Source organism: Lycorma delicatula, chromosome 8 (assembly GCF_047948215.1).
Source record: "Lycorma delicatula isolate Av1 chromosome 8, ASM4794821v1, whole genome shotgun sequence".
In the NCBI taxonomy this organism is placed as follows: domain Eukaryota; kingdom Metazoa; phylum Arthropoda; class Insecta; order Hemiptera; family Fulgoridae; genus Lycorma; species Lycorma delicatula.
In genome coordinates this window covers 45,353,443-45,377,137 of record NC_134462.1, presented here as the reverse complement: position 1 = coordinate 45,377,137, position 23,695 = coordinate 45,353,443, and the positions used below count along the sequence as shown (strand labels likewise).

General features: G+C 27.9%; 1 protein-coding gene across 4 annotated transcripts in view; it reads right to left on the bottom strand.

Annotated features, from left to right (window-relative positions):
- Positions 1–788: 788 nt before the first annotated feature.
- Positions 789–23,695, bottom strand: part of magu (SPARC related modular calcium binding-like protein magu) — a 159,209-nt gene continuing 136,302 nt past the window's right edge. For 2 of the 4 annotated variants that reach the window (XM_075372323.1, XM_075372324.1), the window contains exons 8-14: positions 19,021–19,107; positions 18,599–18,724; positions 14,353–14,463; positions 11,967–12,048; positions 10,131–10,233; positions 9,509–9,683; positions 789–5,357 (exon numbers count right to left, since the gene is read on the bottom strand). In XM_075372323.1, the coding sequence (XP_075228438.1) occupies positions 5,281–5,357; positions 9,509–9,683; positions 10,131–10,233; positions 11,967–12,048; positions 14,353–14,463; positions 18,599–18,724; positions 19,021–19,107 (761 nt within the window). In that variant the 3' untranslated portion in view covers positions 789–5,280. The remainder of the gene's footprint in view (positions 5,358–9,508; positions 9,684–10,130; positions 10,234–11,966; positions 12,049–14,352; positions 14,464–18,598; positions 18,725–19,020; positions 19,108–23,695) is intronic. The other 2 variants (XM_075372325.1, XM_075372326.1) reach the window with 1 other exon arrangement.

Sequence of the window (23,695 nt, the reverse complement as noted above, 5' to 3'; positions counted from 1 at the left end):
CGGCATAGCTGGGCTAAGCTCTCCCTACCAAGGGCTAGATAAGAGGGAGCTATCATAGCGGTGTAAATTAAGTACCTCAAAAAAGAAGTATGAAAAAACCCCAGAAGACAGTCCTGGTTCATGATAATGGTTGCTGGGAATAGCATAGCTGGGCTGAGTTCCATCACTGAGGGTTTGAGGCAAAGGGTGAAGAAGAAAAGATTCGGAACTGGTGGGCCGACCTGTCATGCCAGACTTACAGCCGGTAGGTGGAGAGGTCCATTAGAGTCGGAGGGACATCCCCTGGTTGCTTGAATGTGGATCCGTAACTAAAGTAGCAAAAAAATACCAAGTTTTGTGTTTGTAGCTTTTAAGTTTGAAATGATGTGTAATTACAGTGAAAAAATTTAAAAAATATTTTTAAACAAAATTTGATCTAGATCAAATATGTTTTTAGCAACATATTTTCTGCTAAGATGTAGCCCAAGTGATACATCAATAAATGGTTTGGCATCGTTTGTTAATATAATCGTATAAACAATTCAAAGTTTGTATTATAATGGCATAAAAATATAATGGATAACAAATAGTATATTCCTAAGAGCACATACTTTTAAAAAAATTATAAAATTTTCTATTTCAGAATAAGTAATTTTTTTCTTTTATATTTGTTGTTAAAGTTTAGAAAGATTAGTTAATGTACAAAGTGAGAATTGATTGCTGGACTGGCAAATAATACTTTCACTGATCAGATTAACTTACTGTATTAAAAATCATTTAAAGATACTATAATGTAACTAAAATTAAATTATTGTATATACTCATATTTATTATACAAATTTATATACTCGTATATAAATAAATGTTTCAGATTTCGTTATTATTTGTTTTTTTTTTCAACATTTAACACAATAATTACTTTTATTATAAAAAATATTACTCTAAAAATACTTAATTCTAAAACTAATAAAAATACATAACAGTACATTAATAAATTACAATAAGATTTATTATATTAATAAAATTACATTATAAAAGTTAATATAATATTAGAGATTTTACAACAAAAATTTTGATTCTACAAATGATATATAATTTGTACTTAATATTTAACATAACGTACACTTATAAAAATTCACTTTGTCACCAATATAAACTCTACAAAATAGTAAGAAATTTCTGGCTCAAGGGTTAACATCCTAAATGTTTATAAGTGAGTAATATTTACATGTATATGAATACTGAAAATATAGTTCATTAAAATGTTGATAAAAATTTACTTGTATACTTTTTCAAACTTAAAAAAAGTAACCATTAGATTTACAATAAATATAAAAGAATTAAAAAGGTAGTTTACAGCTTTTTTCAAAAGTAGATTTTTAAACAATTACGGCACTAATAAACTATTTTCATATATATATATATATATATATATATATATATATGTGTGTGTGTGTGTGTGTGTGAAGTAATGTCTAAATACTATTCTTCTTTGTTAATTTTATTATCTAAAAAAGAGTAGTTCCTAATTAAGAAAATTTTCATTAGGTACTATTCACAATAATGTTTTTCAGTAAGATTTCTTTTACTTTTAGTTTTAACATGTGATAAATGCAATGTTTAAATTTTTTTAAATGGCATCTAAAATTAGTACTCAATGAAGTTTGTTATTATACTTCTTATAGTAATTGATACTGTAGTACATTTTTTCTGATAGTAAATATGACTGATAAAAAGATTAAATTTTGTACTTTATTTTTAAATGAAAATATATTTTACAGAGATGAAAATAAATACAAAAACATTAATGCAGTGATAAACCTATATGTGATTATCATACACATAAGATAATGAACAAGACACTATTTTATTACATAGAATGACTCAAAAAGGACTATACATCTTTGAAAGCATATTGGCAGTTATGAGGACTTCAAGAATCTGTTGATGTGTTATTTAGTAACAAAACAAATCAAATTTAACTTATATAATAGAACAAGATGCATGGCGTTAGATGTTAAGTTTTATTACCTCTAATCCTAACCAGCTTGTATAGTTACAGTTTTGAAATATTTGGAATAAATATATTTAAAATACAACACTGCAAGATCAATCTAAGATTCCTTTTATAGAAGTGGTAAATTAAATTTTTAAAAACTGAAGTTATTCAGAAAATGTATTTAGCAAACATAGTCAAAATTAATTACTTTTAATGTAATGCTGTTTTTTTCCAAAAATGAGATTTTCTAGCTATTCCATAAAACAGATTTTAGATTTAAAAGGTTTTAGTGAACAAACAGGAAAACACCAACTGATTTGAAACACTAAATAATTATATATAATATTACTTTACTACCTTAAAAATTCAATTTTATTTATATTTTATTAGGTATTTCAATAACTTGCACTACTTCCAATCTCTGATTTTAAAAAAATTAAACTTGTGAAATATTGTCCAGTGAATAATTAATGGATTGGTAAACAACAAAATTATAATAATAAAAAGGAGGAACATGTATTTTGTATTATTTTATATTTTTTTTGCTTATATTGCTGTTGACCTGTCACTAATGAGGTCTCATTCTTGCTTGAATATGGATAAGAACAAACTCACATGGAAAAATGAAACCCAGAACCATACAATGATGTAGTGAAAGAAAAACAAAAGAAATGAATGGCAAGTTTCACTGAAATACTGAAAAGTTGAAAAAAATGATTTTAAAGATGATAAATTTTTAAAATGTTGATAAAATTTAAATTTTAAAGATGTTGAATACTACTCCAAGCTGGGTGATAAAGAAGTAATAAAGATGTTTGTGAGGCGAATGTGGAGAGCAAAAAAGCTTCTTGCATTGTACAATTTTTAGGGCCTTTGTGAAATAGTAGTAATTCATTTTCCTTATATAGATGATATTAAAACGATTAAATCTGAACAAATCAAAACTACACATATTTATAAAGAATTATTTTTAAAAAAACAATTTTTGTTTTGCAAATTATACTTTTGTAAGCCAGTTATTTTAATGGATTCTTTTAAATGTACAGTAGAGGCGTTTTTAATTTCCTTAAACGTTTAATTTTGATTAATATTTTTTTTAAAATACTTCTTTTTATTCACAATCACACCAATTTTTCGTATATGTTAAGTATGGTACTGAGTTTGAAGTGTACCCAAGATTGGAGTGGGTTTGGATACTTTTTATTAAAGAAGTAATAAAAATGTTGATTAAAATAATTATTTGGCTTGACAAAGATAACCTAGAAAATTCTCTCAGATTTGCAAAGCCATTCCAAAAATTCGTTCTCCATTGACCAAAGCCTGTTTTACTACACAGTAGTACAGTTTTGTTACTAATATTTTATAGTACTATACAGACATTATTACACATAAAATTAAACATATCTAAAATAAAAGTATCTAATAATGAATTTTGCAAGGAAATGTTTAATTGGATAGTAGAAATAAACACGTTCCTGGAAAATTTATTTTTAATAATGAATCATTATTACATGTTTGTGGAAAGGTGAAATCCATAACTGCAGATTCGAGGACAGTACAGAATGTGTAAGAACATGATTGTTCTTATCCTGTCACATAACTGACCGAGAAGGATGTTACTTCAAAGTCAGATAGTGCATCATAGTAGTATCAGATAAAAATATGTGATTTCCTTGGTAACTGTTTTACCTGTTACTGAATTAATTGAGCTTGAGCAGTACTGACTTTATGATCACCTTGTTTTAACATTTGACCCAAGCTGGTTTTTTATGGGGTTTAATTAAAGATTAAATGAATATAAGTTTGGTTAGGGAGGAAATTAATCTTAGACAGATATCTTCTGTACCACCAATTGCTCTTACATTGAACCAAAATGAGCATTTTATGAAAACTTATTTTATTTTGCTATAAAACGACACCTACCCAATTCTGAATGTACTCTCAAGAGATTTGTATGTTCTTAAATTTCTAAATTTCTTACTTAAACACTGTATAATTTTGAACAATTTTTTGGCCAGGCTACGATTTATTTGAATTTACTTGGATTAAGAGGGGTTTAATCCCATACCTACAATTCAAAATAACCGCAGTGTTATTATTTTTTATACCATCTCCTGGTGACTTTGTACTGAGTATAGATTGAATCAAATGTTTCACTTAAATCTAATCCTAATTTCACAACTATCTTCCATCAATGAGATAAAAACATTCTTCAGTTAAAAACTACTCTAGCTTTATTATAACATTATTTTTTTCATCACAGTTACAAATCTCATATTGTAATTTCTTCATGTTCTTTATCCCTACATGAGATGGCTTACATTCAAATAATGTTGTTCAATACCTCCACATATCTACCTATTTTATTTCTTGTATTACACTTATAAGGGTCTATACTTTTCATAAAATCTATCTGCTTCTAATGATTATTACTTTATAAATAAATAATTAAAAAGTCATTAAGTTATCATTAAATTATATATTAGGTTTCATATTTTCTTATTCCTATCATATATCTTATGGATTTTTATAGTCTAAAAACTCTTATTACATTCTGTTTAGATCTGTGATAAACCGCTCTTATTTGTTTATCATTACAAAGTTTGAGTATTGATCTACTAGGTATTAAACAGTAGACATAATTGTATAATAATATAATTAAATGTGTAAAAACACGTATGTGAATAACGCTACACAATAATTTAAACACATGTTTAATGAATACAATGGTATATCATTAAATTCTCAGCTTGGAGCAAATATCAATAAGCATGATTGCAAAAGTGAATATAAAAATTAAGAAAACAATCAAATAGATCATTTTTGAGCATTGTATTAATGGTTTAAAAATGTCTAAGACTGAGAAGGTCCTCAACTGCTGATTGCATGAAGTTAAGCTTTTTGTTATGAATAATTAAGATCATTAAAGTTCATGTAATTCTAAAAAAATAATATGTCATTTACTTTAGTAGTTCTTGGTGAATTTTTAGAATACAAGTAAAAATTTTTTTCAAAAGACCTTCACAAGGTTTTTAGTAATATATAATTTTGTTTTGTTTTGTATTTCACTGGAATCCGTAAATTTAAATTCACCAATATTAAAATGCAGTGTTTAAAACACTGAAGAGTTCATTCCATAACTAAATTTTAATAATCAATTAGTTTACTAATTTTTCATTTGTATGGTAATAAAAAAATAAGTATGAATAAATATTCATCATAATTCTTTTAAAATCTTGTAAATTAATTTTATTTTTCTTTAATTTAATAAAATCACTTTAGTAGATTATTAATTTCCAATTTTAGTCCCCTTTCAAATATGTCTCTAAAGGACTTATTCCTCTTCTTTTAGGACTGACAGTTGAACTAAGAGTGATTTCTATAACAAACATACAAAATTATTGATGAGTAAAAAAAAAAAACATATCTAAAATATATTTAATTATATAATAATCTCATATCTAGTAGCAATATCATGCAAAGTAGTAATATCTGATTCTCAACTGACACTAACTTTCATTAATAAGTGAGTTAGGATTACTTTTTTTTATGTATTAAATGGGCAGAATGCAACTGAAAAATAATTTTGCATGACTTGTCATGACATTTTACAAGCAGTCATAATTTTCCATGCTTTTTTTCTTTTTCTGTTTAGCCTCCAGAACTACCATAAGTTATTACTTCAGAGGATGAATGAGCATGATATGTATGAATATAAATGAAGTGTAGTCTTGTACAGTCTCAGGTCAACCATTCCTTAAAATGTGTGGTTAATTGAAAACCAACCACCAAAGAACATTGCTATCCATGATCTAGTAATCAAATCTGTATAGAAGTAACTGCCAAGTACTCTTGACTTCAAATCAGTTGATTTGCAATGATGAAAGGTGACTAGAAATCAGCTGATTTGCGATGAGTAGACAAACCTGGTGGGTTTACTTTTGCATGCTACAACATTTTAAGCCAACGTTTAAAAAAACGGTTACAGTTACAGACCAGATATTAAGAGCAGATATCAATAAAAAATTGAATTAAAAATCTATAGAAAATCAAAAAAAGTGTTAGGAAAATCATCTATTTCATAAAGGAAAAAAAAATGATAACATTATTTACAATAATGTTCCTTAAACTGATTGTCATTTAATAATTTTCTAATGATGTAAGTCCATTTATCTCCTCACATTTTATTGTGATTTAAATATTACTACAAATGAATAATTTTACTGAAGCAAGTAATCTTTCAATCTTGTACTGAAACTGAGGTGATTAAAATCATTAGTAGTATTAAACTCTCTTGATCATTAAGGTTGGAGGAAATATCAAACTTACTGCAAAACTAGCAGGATAAATTGTGCTATTTCATTTAGTCTGAAATAAGGCTGTTTATAAATAGTCTTAACAGGCTTTATAAATTTATCTTTGAGGCTGGATTCTTTTCCAGACTTATTAAATGTAGTATTTACTACACAGTACAAGTACATTCTCTGGATAGATAAAGAATATCCTAGTAAGATGTACTTGGATAGTCCCTGTCAAATTTTGTGGTACTATCAGGACAATCCTAGAATATCAAACTGTATTAATTGGTATATCCCCATAAAACATTGGTCCTAGTGACACCCTAGGAATATACCTATTTGATATGTATAGGACATCGCATGGAATATTTTTGGGCTCTGATTATAACCACAGTACATTCTCAGTTCTCTGGCCATGAAATTTATACTTAACAGAACATAAAGTAGAGTCCTAAAATGAATTACATAAACCTACAACTGTATTATATATAATCTACAAATGTAGGTTATATTATGTTACTGAAGCTGAAGTTACTTTTTTAAATTTAATAGGAAAAAAAGGTTACTTAACGTTTCTGCTTAGGTTTATCCTATTTAAAGAACTTATCCATTTTACTAATGAGAAAAATGGTCAATTTTCTCTGGGATTTGTAAGATGTCATATGGATTTCCTCTGATCCTAAAATATCAGTGGGACATCCTACTTATTCTGCAGTGTTTCAGGATATTTCTGGATATCCTGAAATATCAGATGTCAGTAGATGGTACTTTCTGCAATTCATGTAAGACTTTTGACAATGAAGTAGCAAACACATAGAAAACACAAGACATTCTAATTAGAATTTCTTTACAATCCTGTTAAGGATATTGATACAAATTATATCTCATTTATTATAAAGACTGTTGGCTTTGGGCAATAATACATTGATATGGGTTTCTCTTTAAGGGGAAATAATTAAGCTATTTATGATGTAACTCATTCTATTTAAAATTAAAATTCTTTCTTGTTTCTAAAAATGTTAACCTTAACGGTGGTAAAGCTGTTGCAAACCACAAAAAGTTTTTCCTTGAAGCTTTTCCATACAGACACATTTTCTGGGGAGGGGGATACGCATTCATTCAGTTGCTTCTTTGCTGTCGTAATGCTTTTGTTATTGCGTCTGTATGAGCATGTGTCTGTGTGAGTGTATTATATTAGTTTTGTGAAAACATCATGTTGTGTTCTGTTTACGAAAATTATTGGCTGCATTACAATTTTTCAATTTTTACATTTTTTGTTGTTGATAGATTCTGTTTCTTTAGATTACTAAGTGTAATGTAGAATAGTATTACAATTCCACTTTATTTTCAAGGAAGGTGATAGTAGTGAGGTATATAAGAAAAAATTGGGGGAGTAAAATTATCCATAGCCAGACAAGAGAAGTCATATTTAAGGTTTTTAACTTTATGACAAAGGTGGACCGATCCTTCTTAAACAAGTTCAGAAACGTGTTGCCCAAGCTACAGGGATTTCACTAATTAGTGTTCAAAAAATTTTAAACAAAGCAAAAAGTAATTCCAGAAAAGGCTTTAGTACTGAAAAAACCAAAATATCTGTGTGTAATTTTGATAAAAGTGTCACTTGTATAACGATTTGTAATTTTCACATTGATGAAGGTGAACACGTTACTCTTCGATCGCTACTATCGGTTGTAAAATAAAAAATCAATTTTCAAGGAAGCCTTTGGTTTTTGTCGCACATTATCAAAGACATGGGGTTCATCAAATGGTGAAAAAAATTATAGGTAATAGAAAAAGTTTAGTAGAAAAATTAGAAAATCAGAAATAGAAGGTACCATACTTAAGAACTATTAAGGAGCATCTAAACCAAATTAGACCTACAATTTATAGACCATGCCAGTCATACCAAACTAATATTGTCGAGCGATGGTTTTGACCGCAACTTTGCGGCTACAACTTCTAAAGGCAAGCATGCTTGCATTGTTTGTGCCAGTTCTGAAAATGGTGTTATCAAGAATGTGCTTCTTATAGGTATCAAAACAGAAGATTACTATGACAATATGGATTCTGTTAATTAGGAGTGGTGGATAAAACAACAATTTATTCCTAAACTTTCCTCTAACTCAATCATCATCATCGTAGTTAATGCTTCGTACCATAAAGTGCACCTGAACCGTACTCTGAATTAGAACACATGAAAAGCATACGTAATCAATTGGCTTACAAATATAACGTGTCATCTATGAGTACAATGTTGAAATCAGAACAGTACAGTTTAATAAAACTGCATAAGCTGTGTGTTACATTATTTAAAACTGATTCAGTTTTAGACGAGAAAGGTCACAGTATTTTGAGATTGGTTCCTTATTCTGTGGAATTTAACTGAAAAATTTTTGGGAGTTTTTAGAAGTGTATGTCGCGAAAAAAGTAAGATAATTTTAAATTAGATGATGCTATTGCAAACTAAAAAACCTTTCACTTTTTAATGTGATATATTTTTCTTAGGGATGCTAAAGCCTTTATCAGGATTAGTTAATTTTAAATTAGATGATGTTACTGTATTAACTGAAAAACAAGCAGATTCAATTATCAATGTCAAATGGAGATTATAGTGCAACCGTGTCAAGAAAATAGAAACATCTTATTTATCTCAGGAACCTTTAATTGTAATGTCCTTCAAAATATCGTTATTAACGTAAATGTTGAAAGTAATGATATTGGTTTAAGTAATAATTGTGATTTAAATATTAGTGGTAATGGTGCATAAGATGATGAATTATCAGGAACTGAAACATGATTTCATTTATAAGTAGCAGTTCAGATCAATCTTCATATAGTACAGTACTTCATGCACCACTAATCCTCCTTAGTGATTCCTAAAGTGTACTAACGTAATGTTGAAGCACGGAATTAGCTTGTAACTGCAACCATATTTTTAGATTTAGAGTTGTGTAGTTTGCCCATATTTAAAGAATTTTATAAAATATAATGGGAAGAATGTTGAAGGATAATTAAGAAGACAAATAAATTTGATTAAGGAAAATCTGAAAATGAGTATAGAAAAGAGAAAGTTTTTGAGAAAGAATTAGGGGAAGGACAGAATAATGCAAAAATAAGTAATCTAGAGTTTGACTTCTTAATGGAAGAAGGATTTAAGGATTATAATAGCAAAAATAAAAAAAAAGATTCAGTTAATTGGTATAATAATAATAATAATAATAAATTTAAATACCAGAAGTTGATATCTTAGTTTTAGTCGCATTTAAACAATTAATCCATTCTGTCAAGCTAACTTTTCTGTCACTATTGACATCACAATAACGAGGTAGTTTCTTTCCACACTGACGTAATTTTGCATTTGGTGTTATGATTGAACGAAATGCTATCCACTCTTTCCGATCTAAAACCTAAAAACACAAAAGAAGAACGTAGTTAGCTGCCATTTTATAATTATAATTATTTAATGTTCATTTATTTAAGCTTCTCATTCATTCCAATACAAAAATTACCGGAGAAGAAATTGATCACAAAATCTAATTATTTTTAAACAAAAAAAAAAAAAGGAAAGAATTGCCTCAGAAGTTGTGAAACTAGACCATATTATTCTCAATCAGTTAAGAACTAATTGTAATTAATACTTTAGATATTAAAGATAATGACAGAAAGATGTTTGGATTGAATAGGGTGAAGTAAAACAGAGGATTAGAAATGAACAAATAAATTAAAAATTAGATAAAGAATCACTGCAAAAGATGAAGAAGCCTACAAGAAACATCTAGAAATGAAAAAAAGAAACCAAAAAAACAAGGGATTGTATTTTCAAATAATTTTTACTTTATTTCATTCAGATTTACCTTATTTTTATTAAGATCAAGTTTATGGAAATTCCATGTTGCTATTTGATCCTCATCTAATTGATCACCTGTTGGTATGGGAGCAGAATCATTTCCACTGACACTGAAAACAAATTTATTGTACTTAAAAAAATTCATTAATTCTTAAAACAAGTGTTGTAATGAATTACCATAAGAAAATGTCAAATTAACTAATAATTTAATTAAAAAACAACCTAATAAATTAAATACTAATAATACAAGTTAAAAGTATGAAATGGTAAGCAAAAGGGCAGTACAGACGGATAACATCCTTAATCAGAATATTAGGTAAAACAAAATCTAACCATCATTTTTTTTAAAAAAGACAACTGACATGTCCTACATTATGTTTTGTTACACTAATAATATTACAACTATTCCACATTCATAATTTTATTAAAAGAATGTGTGTAATTTTCAAATACTAGAATTTCATGTTTTTTTTTATTTTTAAAAAATAAAATAGTCAATTTGTTCATCTGTTATAAAGTGACAAATGAACAAAGGTAAATTAATTTCTTTAAGTATAAAGGCAATTTCTTTTTGACTGATGAATTAATTCATCACAAAGGCTTATGAAGCTTAACTGAGGGAATATGAAAATGGAAATCTATAGTGTACAAAAAATACCATTTCCAGTTGGAAGGCGAGATGCTACCACTCCACCATGGAGATTGGCTTAATTTAATAATAACTAAATAAATAAAAAAGTATTTTTATTATTTTTAAAATTAATATTGTAATTAGATTTAATGTGAATAAAATTTTCTAGGTCTAAAATTGTGACCATCTGTCCAAATTTGTTTTAAAACTTTTAAACATTGTTGATTAAATGTTGACCTTTCTAACTTAATTGATGTGATGTTTCTAAAATGTGCTACGAATTATACAAGGAAAGTTAAGAATGTAATAATTAATTGTAAAAAAACTGAAGTACTACACCAGAAATTCCATCTACAAAACTTCAAAGATGAAATATACTCCAAAATTTGGGAGGAAATTTTTGACAGTGATTTTTTTTAATCCTTAAATAATGTACATATATTTTTGTTCAACAAAAGTTTATTTTTGTGGCCATCACATTCATAGCTGCCTCCTGTTTTTTTTATTTAAGGATAAACAATCTGTTTATGTAAATAGACAATAAAATGACAGATTATCTTTATCACTCTTTCATAGCAGTATATATAAGTATTCTGTGGTAAATAAACATAAATTTCTGAGAAGAATTTGATTAAAGATCATATGTTGGTGTCTCACTTCCCAGATTTAAATAAAATTCTATGGGACACAGTATGATATAATATGTAATTGTATAAATCATACATGTTGAGTATAAATATCTGCCATGTTTACTACCCAAACTTGTTTGAATATCAGATAATATATAACACAATTAACTGCTGACAGATGTATGCACATGAAACCTACTGTGTAATTTCTCATACAATATATCAACTACTGTACACCTTAGGAGAATGCAGTCAATTACTAGTTTGCTTATGACCAAAGTAAAGGAAGGTATGGCTGGTCATAAAATTAATGACTTGTTACCAAACAGAAATGAAATATTCAGGAAAGAGATTGCTGATATGTGGCTCTAAAAGATAATATTAATACAAGAATTAAATTTTGAAAAGTAAATTCAAGAATTTTACAACTTATATCTTATAAAAATATAATTTTTGTATAGTTGTGTTGAAAACAATAAAGGAACTACCAAAAATTCTTCAAGATTTTTTCCAGTAGCTTGAAAAATGAATATTTTTAAAATCAAAAAAGAATGTTCTTTTAAGATAAACTTGTCTTACGTACTTCAATTTCTGAGTAGCCATTGTATGCAAAAAAAATTCCATCAGATCTTTTAAGAATACTTGTTTCTTAAATTCTGGACACCCTGTAATTAAAATTATTGAAAATTATTTTGAACAAACACATAAAAAATAATAACCATTTAAAACAATCATAAATTATCTTAGAAACTACATTTAAAATTTAATTATTTTTGTCAATTTAAATTTAAAACTTTTCCTTGGCATTAATTAATTTAAAACTGGGATGAAGTTAAAAATTTACTCAGAAAAGAACTCAAACAAATTCCTGTATTTTAAGTAATATGGCTTTAATTTTTTTATTAAATTTCCCATTATTATTTTTTGAAAAATAAATTCTTTGTCATAAAATAAATAAATATTTATAACATTTTTTAAAAATTAACAATATTTTTTAACACTTGAACTAGTAGCTGATGGTATATAGACTACTTCAGCTGCCATAGAGAATCTAGCAACGGGTCTAATATCTCCCACTGTAACAATGTGTCAGTATTTTCAACTTGTGTTTTTGAACATAAATTTCTTGACACTATAATTTTTGAACTTTTATTTCTAATATATAATAACTTAGAAGAGAAACGTAATGAATACAGTATTTTTTTCTGTCTAGTTGATACATGTTCTTTGGTTCCATGATTGATGATTAGGACTTGTGGCCATCTTCCTGAATTATGAGTGGTTTTTCATTCTGTTGTAATTGTTCATGATAAAGTTTCTGAAAAAAAGTGCAACAAATGGGTGGTTGTGACTTTAATTGAAGTTCTTGATCTATTTAAGATATGATGAGACATTTTGATGTGACACAGACTTTAATGAATGTGTGTTAAATAATGTAAATGAAAGTGTGTTTGAAAACTTATCCTTAAAGTACAACTTGAAACAATTTTGTGAGTAAATGTTACTGCAGACACTAATTCTGATAATATTTCTGACTCTTCCAAAGATGAAACAGAACTAACTGACTCTAATGATGTTGTTACAAACATTATCAATGATTGCTGTTCCTCCAAAAATATGTGAAAACCTTGTGCACTTTCAGGAATCCAGAACCTAGATATTTAATTGTACTTAAATCAAAACCTATTTAATATTTTGAGCTCTTTTTTATTAGTTATTTACAGACTCTTCATGAACAGGTACTAAAGACTGTACTGCTTCTTTTATTCTGAGTAAGGAAGAGTGGTTATGTACAACTCCTTGTAATAGGTAAAAGTTAAGTGTAAGGAAATTAGAATATTACTGTTTCCATACTCAAAATGTTCATAAGTAGGAGTTTAGATATAGAATTAACTCCTAAAAAAAGGGGTTAGAAAATTATTGGGATAAAAGAACATTTCAATTTAATTCATTTTAATACAATGGCTTTTGTTTGATATTAATTAAAAAGTAGATTTTTTTACACAGATTTAAAACATGGCCAGTAGTTACGAACCAAATTATACAATAAGCAGCATAAAGTAAGGCAGTCAGTAATCAGTCATAAACTTTTCAGCAAAAACATTTTTCTGTTCAGAAAAAATTTCTGAATAGAGTATATACTTTGAATAATGTAGAAATTTTTTTTTATATTAATCTTCTTGGTATTTTCAGATTTTGAATTTATGGAGTTAAGACATAATAGTTCAAACATAAAATAAACATTTTAAATTAATATTTCCATTGAAAATTTTGGTTTATTTAGAATAGTTTAATATGTAATATCAATATTTTGGTGATAATAAAAAGAAAAATTGGTGTTTTGTAATGCAAACTCTAATGACTTTACTGGGCAGTACTTTATTGCAAAAAAAGATTATTAAAATCAGTCAAGTTGGTGAAGATAAGACTTGAACATACCCTGAAAATAGAAGAAAACCTGTTGCAACATAATTTAAATTGAAGTAGATGATATGAAGGCATAAGTAATTAAATGGAATAAATCATTTAGTTTTAAAAGTTCAGTGAATAACATTAGAGTAGTACTTAACAGGATAATTTAAAATTCATCAGTTTTAAAAAAAATCAGAAATGCAGATCATAATTCTTAAAAAATTTATTGTACATTTGGAAATGCTATTTTTAATATTTCTCCTTATCATTTACTGATCAATTTTAAGAATATTGTTTTGTTTTTTACTCATTTTGAGATAGTTTTAAATAGGAAAAAACCTGAATATTTACTTTCTTTAGGGCTAGTAAAGACTGATGAAAATCAGCAATTGTCATTTCATTCACAACATACACTTAACTGCTCAGAACTTGACAATATGGACCACTATAGTAATCCTGAAGTAATCTGTAATTAGGAAAAATCTTATGTTTAATATGTTGTGGTTAAAACTTAAATACAATGATAATTTTTATTATATAAAAAAAAGATTACTTACCTTTCATTGGTCTGGATGGTTGAGGTATAGCATCACATTTAGGATGTAAATCTTTCACTGATGTTCCAGGGATAGTTTTACCTGTATCTTCATGTACACACCAACAGTAACCTGCATATAAGATTAAAATAATGCATTGCATAAAAACATTATTTTTTATTATTAAATATTTATTTAGAAAACAGTATTATTATGAGCGGTGGCAAAAATTTAATTCACAGTCACTCATATCTGGCAAATGAAAAAAAGGTTAAAACTACTTCTTAGAGTTTATCTTTAGAGTTATACTACCTCTAGAATTCATAGAGTTTAACTCTATTCTACCTCTAGAGTTTATTTGCTACAAAACTTACATTTATTTTTCCTTGTAGTCTCCATTTATTTACAGCTACAATTTTCTCTCAATGGTGAACCAGTTTTCTCATTTCGTGATCTGTGATCATACTCTTTCCTTGATGTATGAAGGATATAGAATAGGTTTGAATTTCAACAAGAGCTTTGGTGGTTGCAGATGATGTTGGTGACAAGCATTATTGGGTTGCAGAATCATCGGCTTCATGGATTGTCAAACACGACATAAACACTGCCTGAGATGTTTTAGCATGTGTTTCAAAAACACCAATAGGGGTGTTTAAACCTCCATAAAGAAACTGGTAGACCACTGTGAGATTCATCCTCAATATTCACTTTACCAGCTTCTGATACACAAAATTTTATTGCTCATCTTTTAGATTAAAATAAATATGTCACTACCATTCATTTTTTTCCGAAGTTAAAATTTCAATCACTGTACATTGTTTTAGACATATTGACATAGAAGGCAAACTTCACTTCATAACAATATTGACAGAAAATGAGAGGGCATGGGTCAACAAGTTTAGGTATGTTAATAGTAGCATTATTACAAGATAGCAGCACCTGTTCACTTTGTATGACATTTTATTTTTCTGTTATATTCCAGTGTACATTATATCTCAGCCCCATGCCATATTATTAAAAAAAAATGAGGGGAAAAATGATCTTTAGATCTTTATGAAACAATAGAATATTTATTATTCACTTTCTAAATATCCTGAAAAGTATGTTGAGATCTTTTCAAAACTACAATTGCCTCCTCTCCTAGTGCTATTACAAATGATGTTGTTAATAACACTAATATTAAGATGGTTACCATTAATAAAAACATAATCTGTAATAACACCAAAGAAGGGGCTGGATTATAGTCTTAAAAAGATCATCTGGAAGTATATTTACAGGCTTTTAGAAAATGAGTGATAAATCTATTATTTTTTTTATCCTTTTTTTAAATACTACGGGGACGATTAGTAATCACCTAAAAAGGCGTTGCTTTGGTCATTATTATTATATAAAAACATCTTTTACTTTGAATATGTAAAACTGCTATCCTGAAGACTAATTTAAACTTCATTAATGTTATTATCAACTGTTTTACAAATCCTAAACATAACTGGAAAATTGTAACAGCCTAGGAGCTGAGAGAAATGATGCCAATTTGTGAAAAGATAATGAATGATTTATATTTAAATAGAGAAGAGTTCTCAATACAGAAAGAGTATACCCACATTATTTACTGGTAATATTGACCTGCAGTCATTAGTACTTTCACAACCATTCATAAATTTGTTGTCTTAAAGACAGCACTATGTGCATAGAAAAATATTGTTTTATATTTTTCATTAATGATGAATATTTTAAATCTTACAATGAGGAATAAAGTGTAGCTATTTTTTATTTAATTGACACTAACCATTGCACTTATTATTACTCCATTATTTTTTATGAGATTTAACCAAGATGAGATAACTAAAGTAAAAGTATAATACGATGAGGATGAGGGTTTACTTCCCCCATGATAGCTCTAATTGTGAATTCAAATGTATCACTTTACCATTATTACTGATTGCCAATGTTAACATGCCCACTGGTTTACATCCATTTGGATTCATTTCTCTTTTAAGACAGTCAGTGACTTCCTATAGATATTAACAATGTTGGTGTCTATATTGATCAATGATGAAGATTATACAAAATTATTCAATTTCAATGATACACTGAATTGAATTTGCATTAAGTGAACATCTTCTTACAATTTTTTCTATGTTTTCAATTTTTTTTCAATTTTCTTAACTTACATTAGTGGAATGTCACTCTGATTAGTGTCACACTATGAGTGACTCAATGACAATCTCAGTAATTGGAAAATATCACAAAAGTGTCTGAAAGTGTTATGATCTTTCTAAGAAAAGGTTAATTCTCAGTAAATTTAGTTAATAAAATAATTACAGAAAAACACACAGTCGATGTTTATGTGTAATATATACATTTTTAAGCTACCTATTAATATATCCTGCTAAATACAGTGAATGAAGATATTATACTGTTTCTGAAAAAAGGAGTGTATTAATTTGTTCTTTTATACTATCTGTCATAGTATCTATTGTGGTTATCTCACACCTTTCTCTGAAAGTAATGATGCTCCCTGTAAAGGCAATATTTGTAATAAACAAATATCTCTACAATGAAGAAATCACTCATAGAACAAAACATCACCTACATCATGGTGGGCTTCGGATGATATGAATATTTTGCTCAGCAAAACAAGAAACTCTCCTCACTTTTTCACAGTAAGCCCGTATGGAATGCTTGTTGTTTTTAAGAATAGGTCAGTTATTTTTGTGATGGCCTAAAATCTTGTATTAAATCACCTAAATGATTTGATTATTTCGCCTAAAAAAACAAAAATATTAATATTTCTTTTTGTTTTGATTCTTTTGTTTTTCATTCTCTTTGAATTTATTTGTTAAATACTACATTAACTTCCATAATTTTCCCTTACCAATAGATATTATACCAAATATCACAATACATATTAATATACCAAATTCACAATACATAGTTACTTTTAATTAAAATTCTGCTCTAAACATTATTTAAGTCCTAGCTTTCTCCCGTTTTAAATATATATATATATATATTTAGAGACAGGAGTAAATATAGATCACTGTGAGATTACCCCACAGGAAGGACTCCTTAAACCAATAATCTGAATTTTTTATTAAGTGAAACCACTTCTTACAAACCACTGTTATACTGGACCCTTTTAATGAGGGTCAAATCCTCTGATCATGACTTTCCAAATCTCTGATCAGAAAATAAGCAAATACTTCCAGTATTCTTCCATTATCCAATATCCATCACATTTACTATAATCATTTTAATATTACACCTAGTATTAATCTACACTATTCATTAAGTTTAAGTAAAAAAAATAACAAAATGCCTTAACATTCTACAAAAAAATTTCAAAGCTAATAATTACAATAATTTTTATTTATGTTGAACTTGATAATCAGAAATATAAAGTAGATACTACATCTGACTTATTTGAAAATGTTTAATAATGCTAAACCAAGCTACACTTTAATATAAAAATACTATAAATTAAATATAAAGCTAATGAAATTTATATTTATAGAATCAAAATTTAATATTAAAAATATTAGTTAATAAATATACTTCCAAATTATGTGAAACAAAGAAATACTAAAACAAACTTTATTATAATTATAATAAAAATAAATCATAAAATGTAGGATAAAATTATAAAACTTTGGTTAGTGATTTTTGTATTTCCAGATGTTTAGAGTTCAAAAACGCAAATAACTTATCGCTCAATTCGATATGTATGCAAGTATGTATGTAGAGAGCAGTTTGCTTAATGCCTAAAGTGAGTGAACAATAATCATGAAAATTGGTACACTGACTGCTGTATGAGGCACTGATGGTTTTATTTATTTATTATTTTTTTTTGTAGAACTTGGGGAAGGATTGGGATAGTTCCTTTTACACTACAGTGAGGTTAATACATCCACGAAAGTCTTGCTAAATGATGGCAGCATTTTTATTGTTGCACTTTATTATTGTTATCATAATTATTAACAATCTTAAAAGTTTAAAAATTATTTTCTATATTAAAAATTAATGAATTTTATTTTCATATATAAAAATTATATTTCTGTTGTAATAAATAATTGTGAATTAAAATGTGTAGTTTATAGCATTTTTAGATTAACATTTTTTGAGAAATATATCTCATTCATGGAATTTATTCATCTTGTTTATTTAATCCATCAGATGGTTCATTTATTAATACTGCTAAATATGTGCGTACATCAATTAAGAATGGAAAATAATGGAATCATTAAAGTTAAATCACTTAACTTACCTGTAGAATTATAACATTGTATTTTTTTATAACGACCATCAGGTGTACATTCTGGTACATACATATTTGATGTTTCTAGCTTTCGTCCGTCAAGTGCTGTTTTTTGGTCTGTAAAACAGTTACTTGCTGAAACATAAAAATATCACCACTGATTACATATGTCATACTTTTTAAGTAGAATATTTTATTTTATAAGAATTGTGTGTGTGTGTGTGTGTGTGTGTGTGTGTGTGTGTGTGTGTGTGTGTGTGTGTGTGTGTGTGTGTGTGTGTGTGTGTGTGTGTGTGTGTGTGTGTGTGTGTGCATGTGTGTGTGTGTGTGTGTGTGTGTGTGTGTGTGTGTGCATGTGTGTGTGTGTGTGTGTTTGTGTTTGTGTGTGTGCAAGTTAAAATATAATAAAATAATTCAAAATCTTTTCTTACCTTCTGGTTCTTCCCGTTGGTCATTTTCTTCTCCAAGAAGTGAGTGTCCTCCACCTTCCATTAATGAGGCTGAATTTTCCTGCAATACTGTCACATACATTACAATTCCTCCATTCAACTTATTTAACAATTATAAATATTTACTAACACAAATTCACATCTTTCAATACAGAATAATCAAAATATTTTTATATTTTGAGTTATTTATACTTTTTCTACTACTACTATCTTTAAAACCTTTAATATTGTTTCACGTCCGTGGTTCAACAAGGATATTGAGAGAGAGCACAAATAAAATTCTTATAAATATAGTTTATTTACTAGTAATAACTACCTATAAAATATGTCAATTATAAATTGCAAAATACAATTCTGAATTTACTATATACTTTACAATAGCTAATAAAAATTAACACAAAATTACAAGTAATTATATTGCAATAACAAGTAAAATAACAATTACAAAATCAATAATTAACTACACAATAATTATTTGCTTCTAATATTTAGAAAAGAAAACTAGCTCACATTTCCATCAATGAACTATGACAACTTGTTCTTTGTTCTCATTGATCTCGCTGAACATACTTGACTGCAGACAAAATCACTATCCCACAGAAGGAATACTCTTACTGATGCACTATTTGCTTGTACGCTTGACTATAACTGTACACTTGCTTCGAATACTCTCGCACACTAACCTCAGACTTATAGCACACTGAACTCATATTAATGCACATTGTATCTGTATTTATTGCACAATAGACCAAAACTTAATTTATCACACACTAAATCATATTCGATGATCCCTGATAGTATTTACACCTCTGGGCCTAGGGCTTGAGCATAGCAACAGCAGCCTTTTGTTCGTTTAAGCATAATGAATTCTATTGTCCAAACCATCTACACTATACAATTCTAGACATTTTTCTAGACAGAATTTCTTTAATGTTGTTTCTTCTGATTTCTCATTTTCAATCTGTTTGTTGATTTCTATTCTTCATATTCTCTTTCTTTTTATTCTGACCTTTTCTATTATTGGAGTTTCGCTCCTGATCTCATTTCCTCCTTCTTAAAGCTGTTCATCCTGAACAGCTCCCAGAACTGCTCCTAGGCAGTCCAGATGAACTTATAATCTTCTATAGTTCTTGGACTATGTTAAATTCTGTAGACTACATCAATGACTGTTCGATTCATTGTAAGGTCCTTCACAATTGGTCTAAAATCTCTGACATTTACTGACTGCTTTCCATGGATGGTAGAGTCACACTCAATCTCCTTCTTGAGACCCAAACAAATTTGTCTGGTTACTTGCTTTTATGAGGTCACTGGCATCTTCAAATGTTGTTGGTCATAATGTTGGACTTCTGTTAGATGACTAACCAATTTCACTGTGAATTGTATTGTAGGTTGCTATTTCCCACACAGTAACCAAAGAGCAAATCACAAGATAGCTCTCAGCTCTCTTCCAAATATCATCTTGGCTGGTGTAACGCCCAGTAGTTTCATGCACTGCTGCTCGGTAAGCCATTAGAAAAAAAAAAATTTTCTTGTCCCAGTTGCACTGATTAACCAAGATGACTGTTAGTAGTTGTTCCTCTGTAGTTTTGATGTAATGGTCTTCCATGCCATCTGACTGTATATGAAGTGATGTAGTTCTTGTTTTTCGTACACTAAAATGGTTGAAAACCTCTTGCAAAAGATGAGATTCAAAGTTTAGCCATTGCTTACCATGTATTTTTCTAAGTACCCTAAAATGGCAAAAGGATTCATTCACCAGAACGTCTGCTACTGAAGCTGACTTATCCTTTTGTTTGTTCAAGCATAATGATTTCTATTGTCCAAACTGTCAAAATTATTCTAAAAAGATTTTGTTTGTAGTTGTTTCTTCTGGACTTTAATCTGTTTTTCAATTTCCATTCTTCATTTACTCTCTCTTACTTAATCTGGCACTTCCTATCACTGGTTGAATAACAAATTTTATACAGAATTTTAGTTCACAGATATAAGAAATATTTTCTCTAAACCATTAAGGGGTGGGTCGCATATTGGGCCACATATGTATGCTGACTGGGCACTGACTTTTCTTGTACTATCACCGTTCTCAATCATTCTAAATATTTAATGCCACGTTGTGTCCCTTATTACACAACTGAAATTTTGGTATAATACCAAAATGTTAAAACAAACAAGCACAATTTATTTTATCTCTTGATAAAACAAACAATACAAACACAACTGCAGGAAGATACACAACAATGCCAAATTTTAATTACTACAACGATGACATAGTACAACACTGCTCGAATAAGTATAACATACTGACATAATTTTAAAAATAAATACCAAACAATCAAATAACACAGTACCCACAGTAAGATGATGTTACCAGACAAGTATGAAGATGCTTGCTTTAGTCTAATGTAATAATCATAATTGCACAACGTTTTGGTGGGAAGTATCTTAAACATACACAGCCAGGATTGAACATGGACTTGAGTTATAAATTTCTTTATTTCAGTCTTTTACAGATTCAGCAATAAATGTAATATAAATTGTGGTGTAATGACATTTGACAGACTGGGGGAGGATGATGAAGGACGACCAAAATTTGTTTAAATTTATCAAAATAAAAGAGAATAATATTATTTTCTTACATTATATCTATTTTATTGTTAATTATGTTTAATTTAGTATATTTTAATTATTTGAATGCAAATAAGTGATCTGAAATTTGTATATTATCGATGTTATATAAATATTGTACATATATACATGTACAAGTACATATACTGTATCATTATAATGACATTTAACTTCTCTTTTCTAGTACAGTTGTAAGGATGTTGTTACAAGTCATTATAAAAATTACTGCACGGGAAGTCATTTTAATGACTTATAAAGTCATTATAAACTGAATTTATTATAAAGCACACATGATGATGTTCTGATGTGTTACTTGGTTTTAATTTTTTTCAAATGAATATTTGATAAATATTGATATAAAATGTTATTTTATATTAATTCAAAATGTTCCTTAAAAAGACAAACTATTGTTCTGCACCAAAAACAGTCACTCTAATACATAAAGAAAATCTTATTAAACAATTTTATTACAAACATACTGGGGATCCTTAACTTTCACTTGATAGTTTTTTAGCATTTATAAATCATATAATAGTAAAGATTATGGCACAAAGTATGAAGATAACTCCATATCTTCATTGAAATTTAGTAAAGTAGCTTGTACATTATTTATTTAACAATTTTATATACTGCTTCACATTTTATAGAAATTTAATGGCAATATAAACAAATTTTTATAATTTTTTATAAATGAAACGATATTATTACATCGATCTATAAACTTTACTTTACAAAACTGATTTTTATTATTCAAAGCATGATGCTTCAGATCAAGCACTAAATCATGTATTCAATCCTGAACACATTTATTTTAATGAAAAAGTAAAACACATAAAAACCAAAAAAAAAGGGTATTTTAAATTCATATTATTTACAGTAATATGGAACAGAACACAAGGATGGTGGGAGAATTTGTATCCCCTACTAATCAAAGAACCTGGACAAAAGTCACTTGCTGCTGTGTCTTTCTTTTGTCAGACAGATAATTATCTATTTAGTGACAGTTATATTTATTTTGTTTTATTTATGGACGAAATTATTTGCTGCATTCCCATCCTTTAGACTAGGGCTGACCATGGGAGTCTAGCCGCGTATAAGCTTCTTTTGTCTGGTGTGATTGCACTTCAGTCCATCCTCTGAAGTCCTTTCGGTGCTAGAGCCTTCCAGGATAGCATGGATGTGCCTTTCATGGGGTCTAGGGTTTGGAGCATGCAATGTGCTCCTCTTTCCAGAGGTAGTTGCATGTACTGTTAGTGACATTCAGTAATATGAATTTAAGTGGTATTTAAAAAGTGAAAGAAATATATTTTCTTAATATATTTATATTTCACTATTTTTAATAAGTTTTATTTAAACTGAAATTATTTATTAAAAATAAAATAAAATATATATTAGTAATCTGAAATTAAAACTATGAATCTTTTACTGAAATTTAAGTTATACAAAATAATATACAGATTGATAATGTAATTGTTGTAAAATGTGTATCAGAATTTATAATTTATATAAATTTTTTTTAATGTAAACTGCTGTTGAATATTTTTGGAGAAACAAAATTGTTAATGATGAACTATTATTAGAACCACTCTAAGATAATGTTTTATACAAACTGAAATTAGGATAAAGGAGTAACTCCAAGTATTTCTAACACAAATTGAAAGCTCATTTTACAAGTGTTCTTTGATTATTAGGTTCAATTAATAACACTAACATAGAAACAATTAGCCAGACAATTTTTGTAGACAAACTCCCACCATTACATGAGGAGTCATATTTCTTTCACCACTCAAAGATCTTGTGAAAACTGTGCTGCATGTATTGTAACAATTGAATCAATATAAATTTGTTCTGAAGTAAATTAAAAATAGAATGAAAACCATACGAAGGTAGCCAAACACATTTTGAATTGATTGTGGTTAAATATCTACTTTTAGCAATAACTATCATACAAAGAGACCTAATATAACAGTAAAATAACAAATTTAAATACGATTTTTAAAGAAAGATATATTAATAAATTAAATGAATA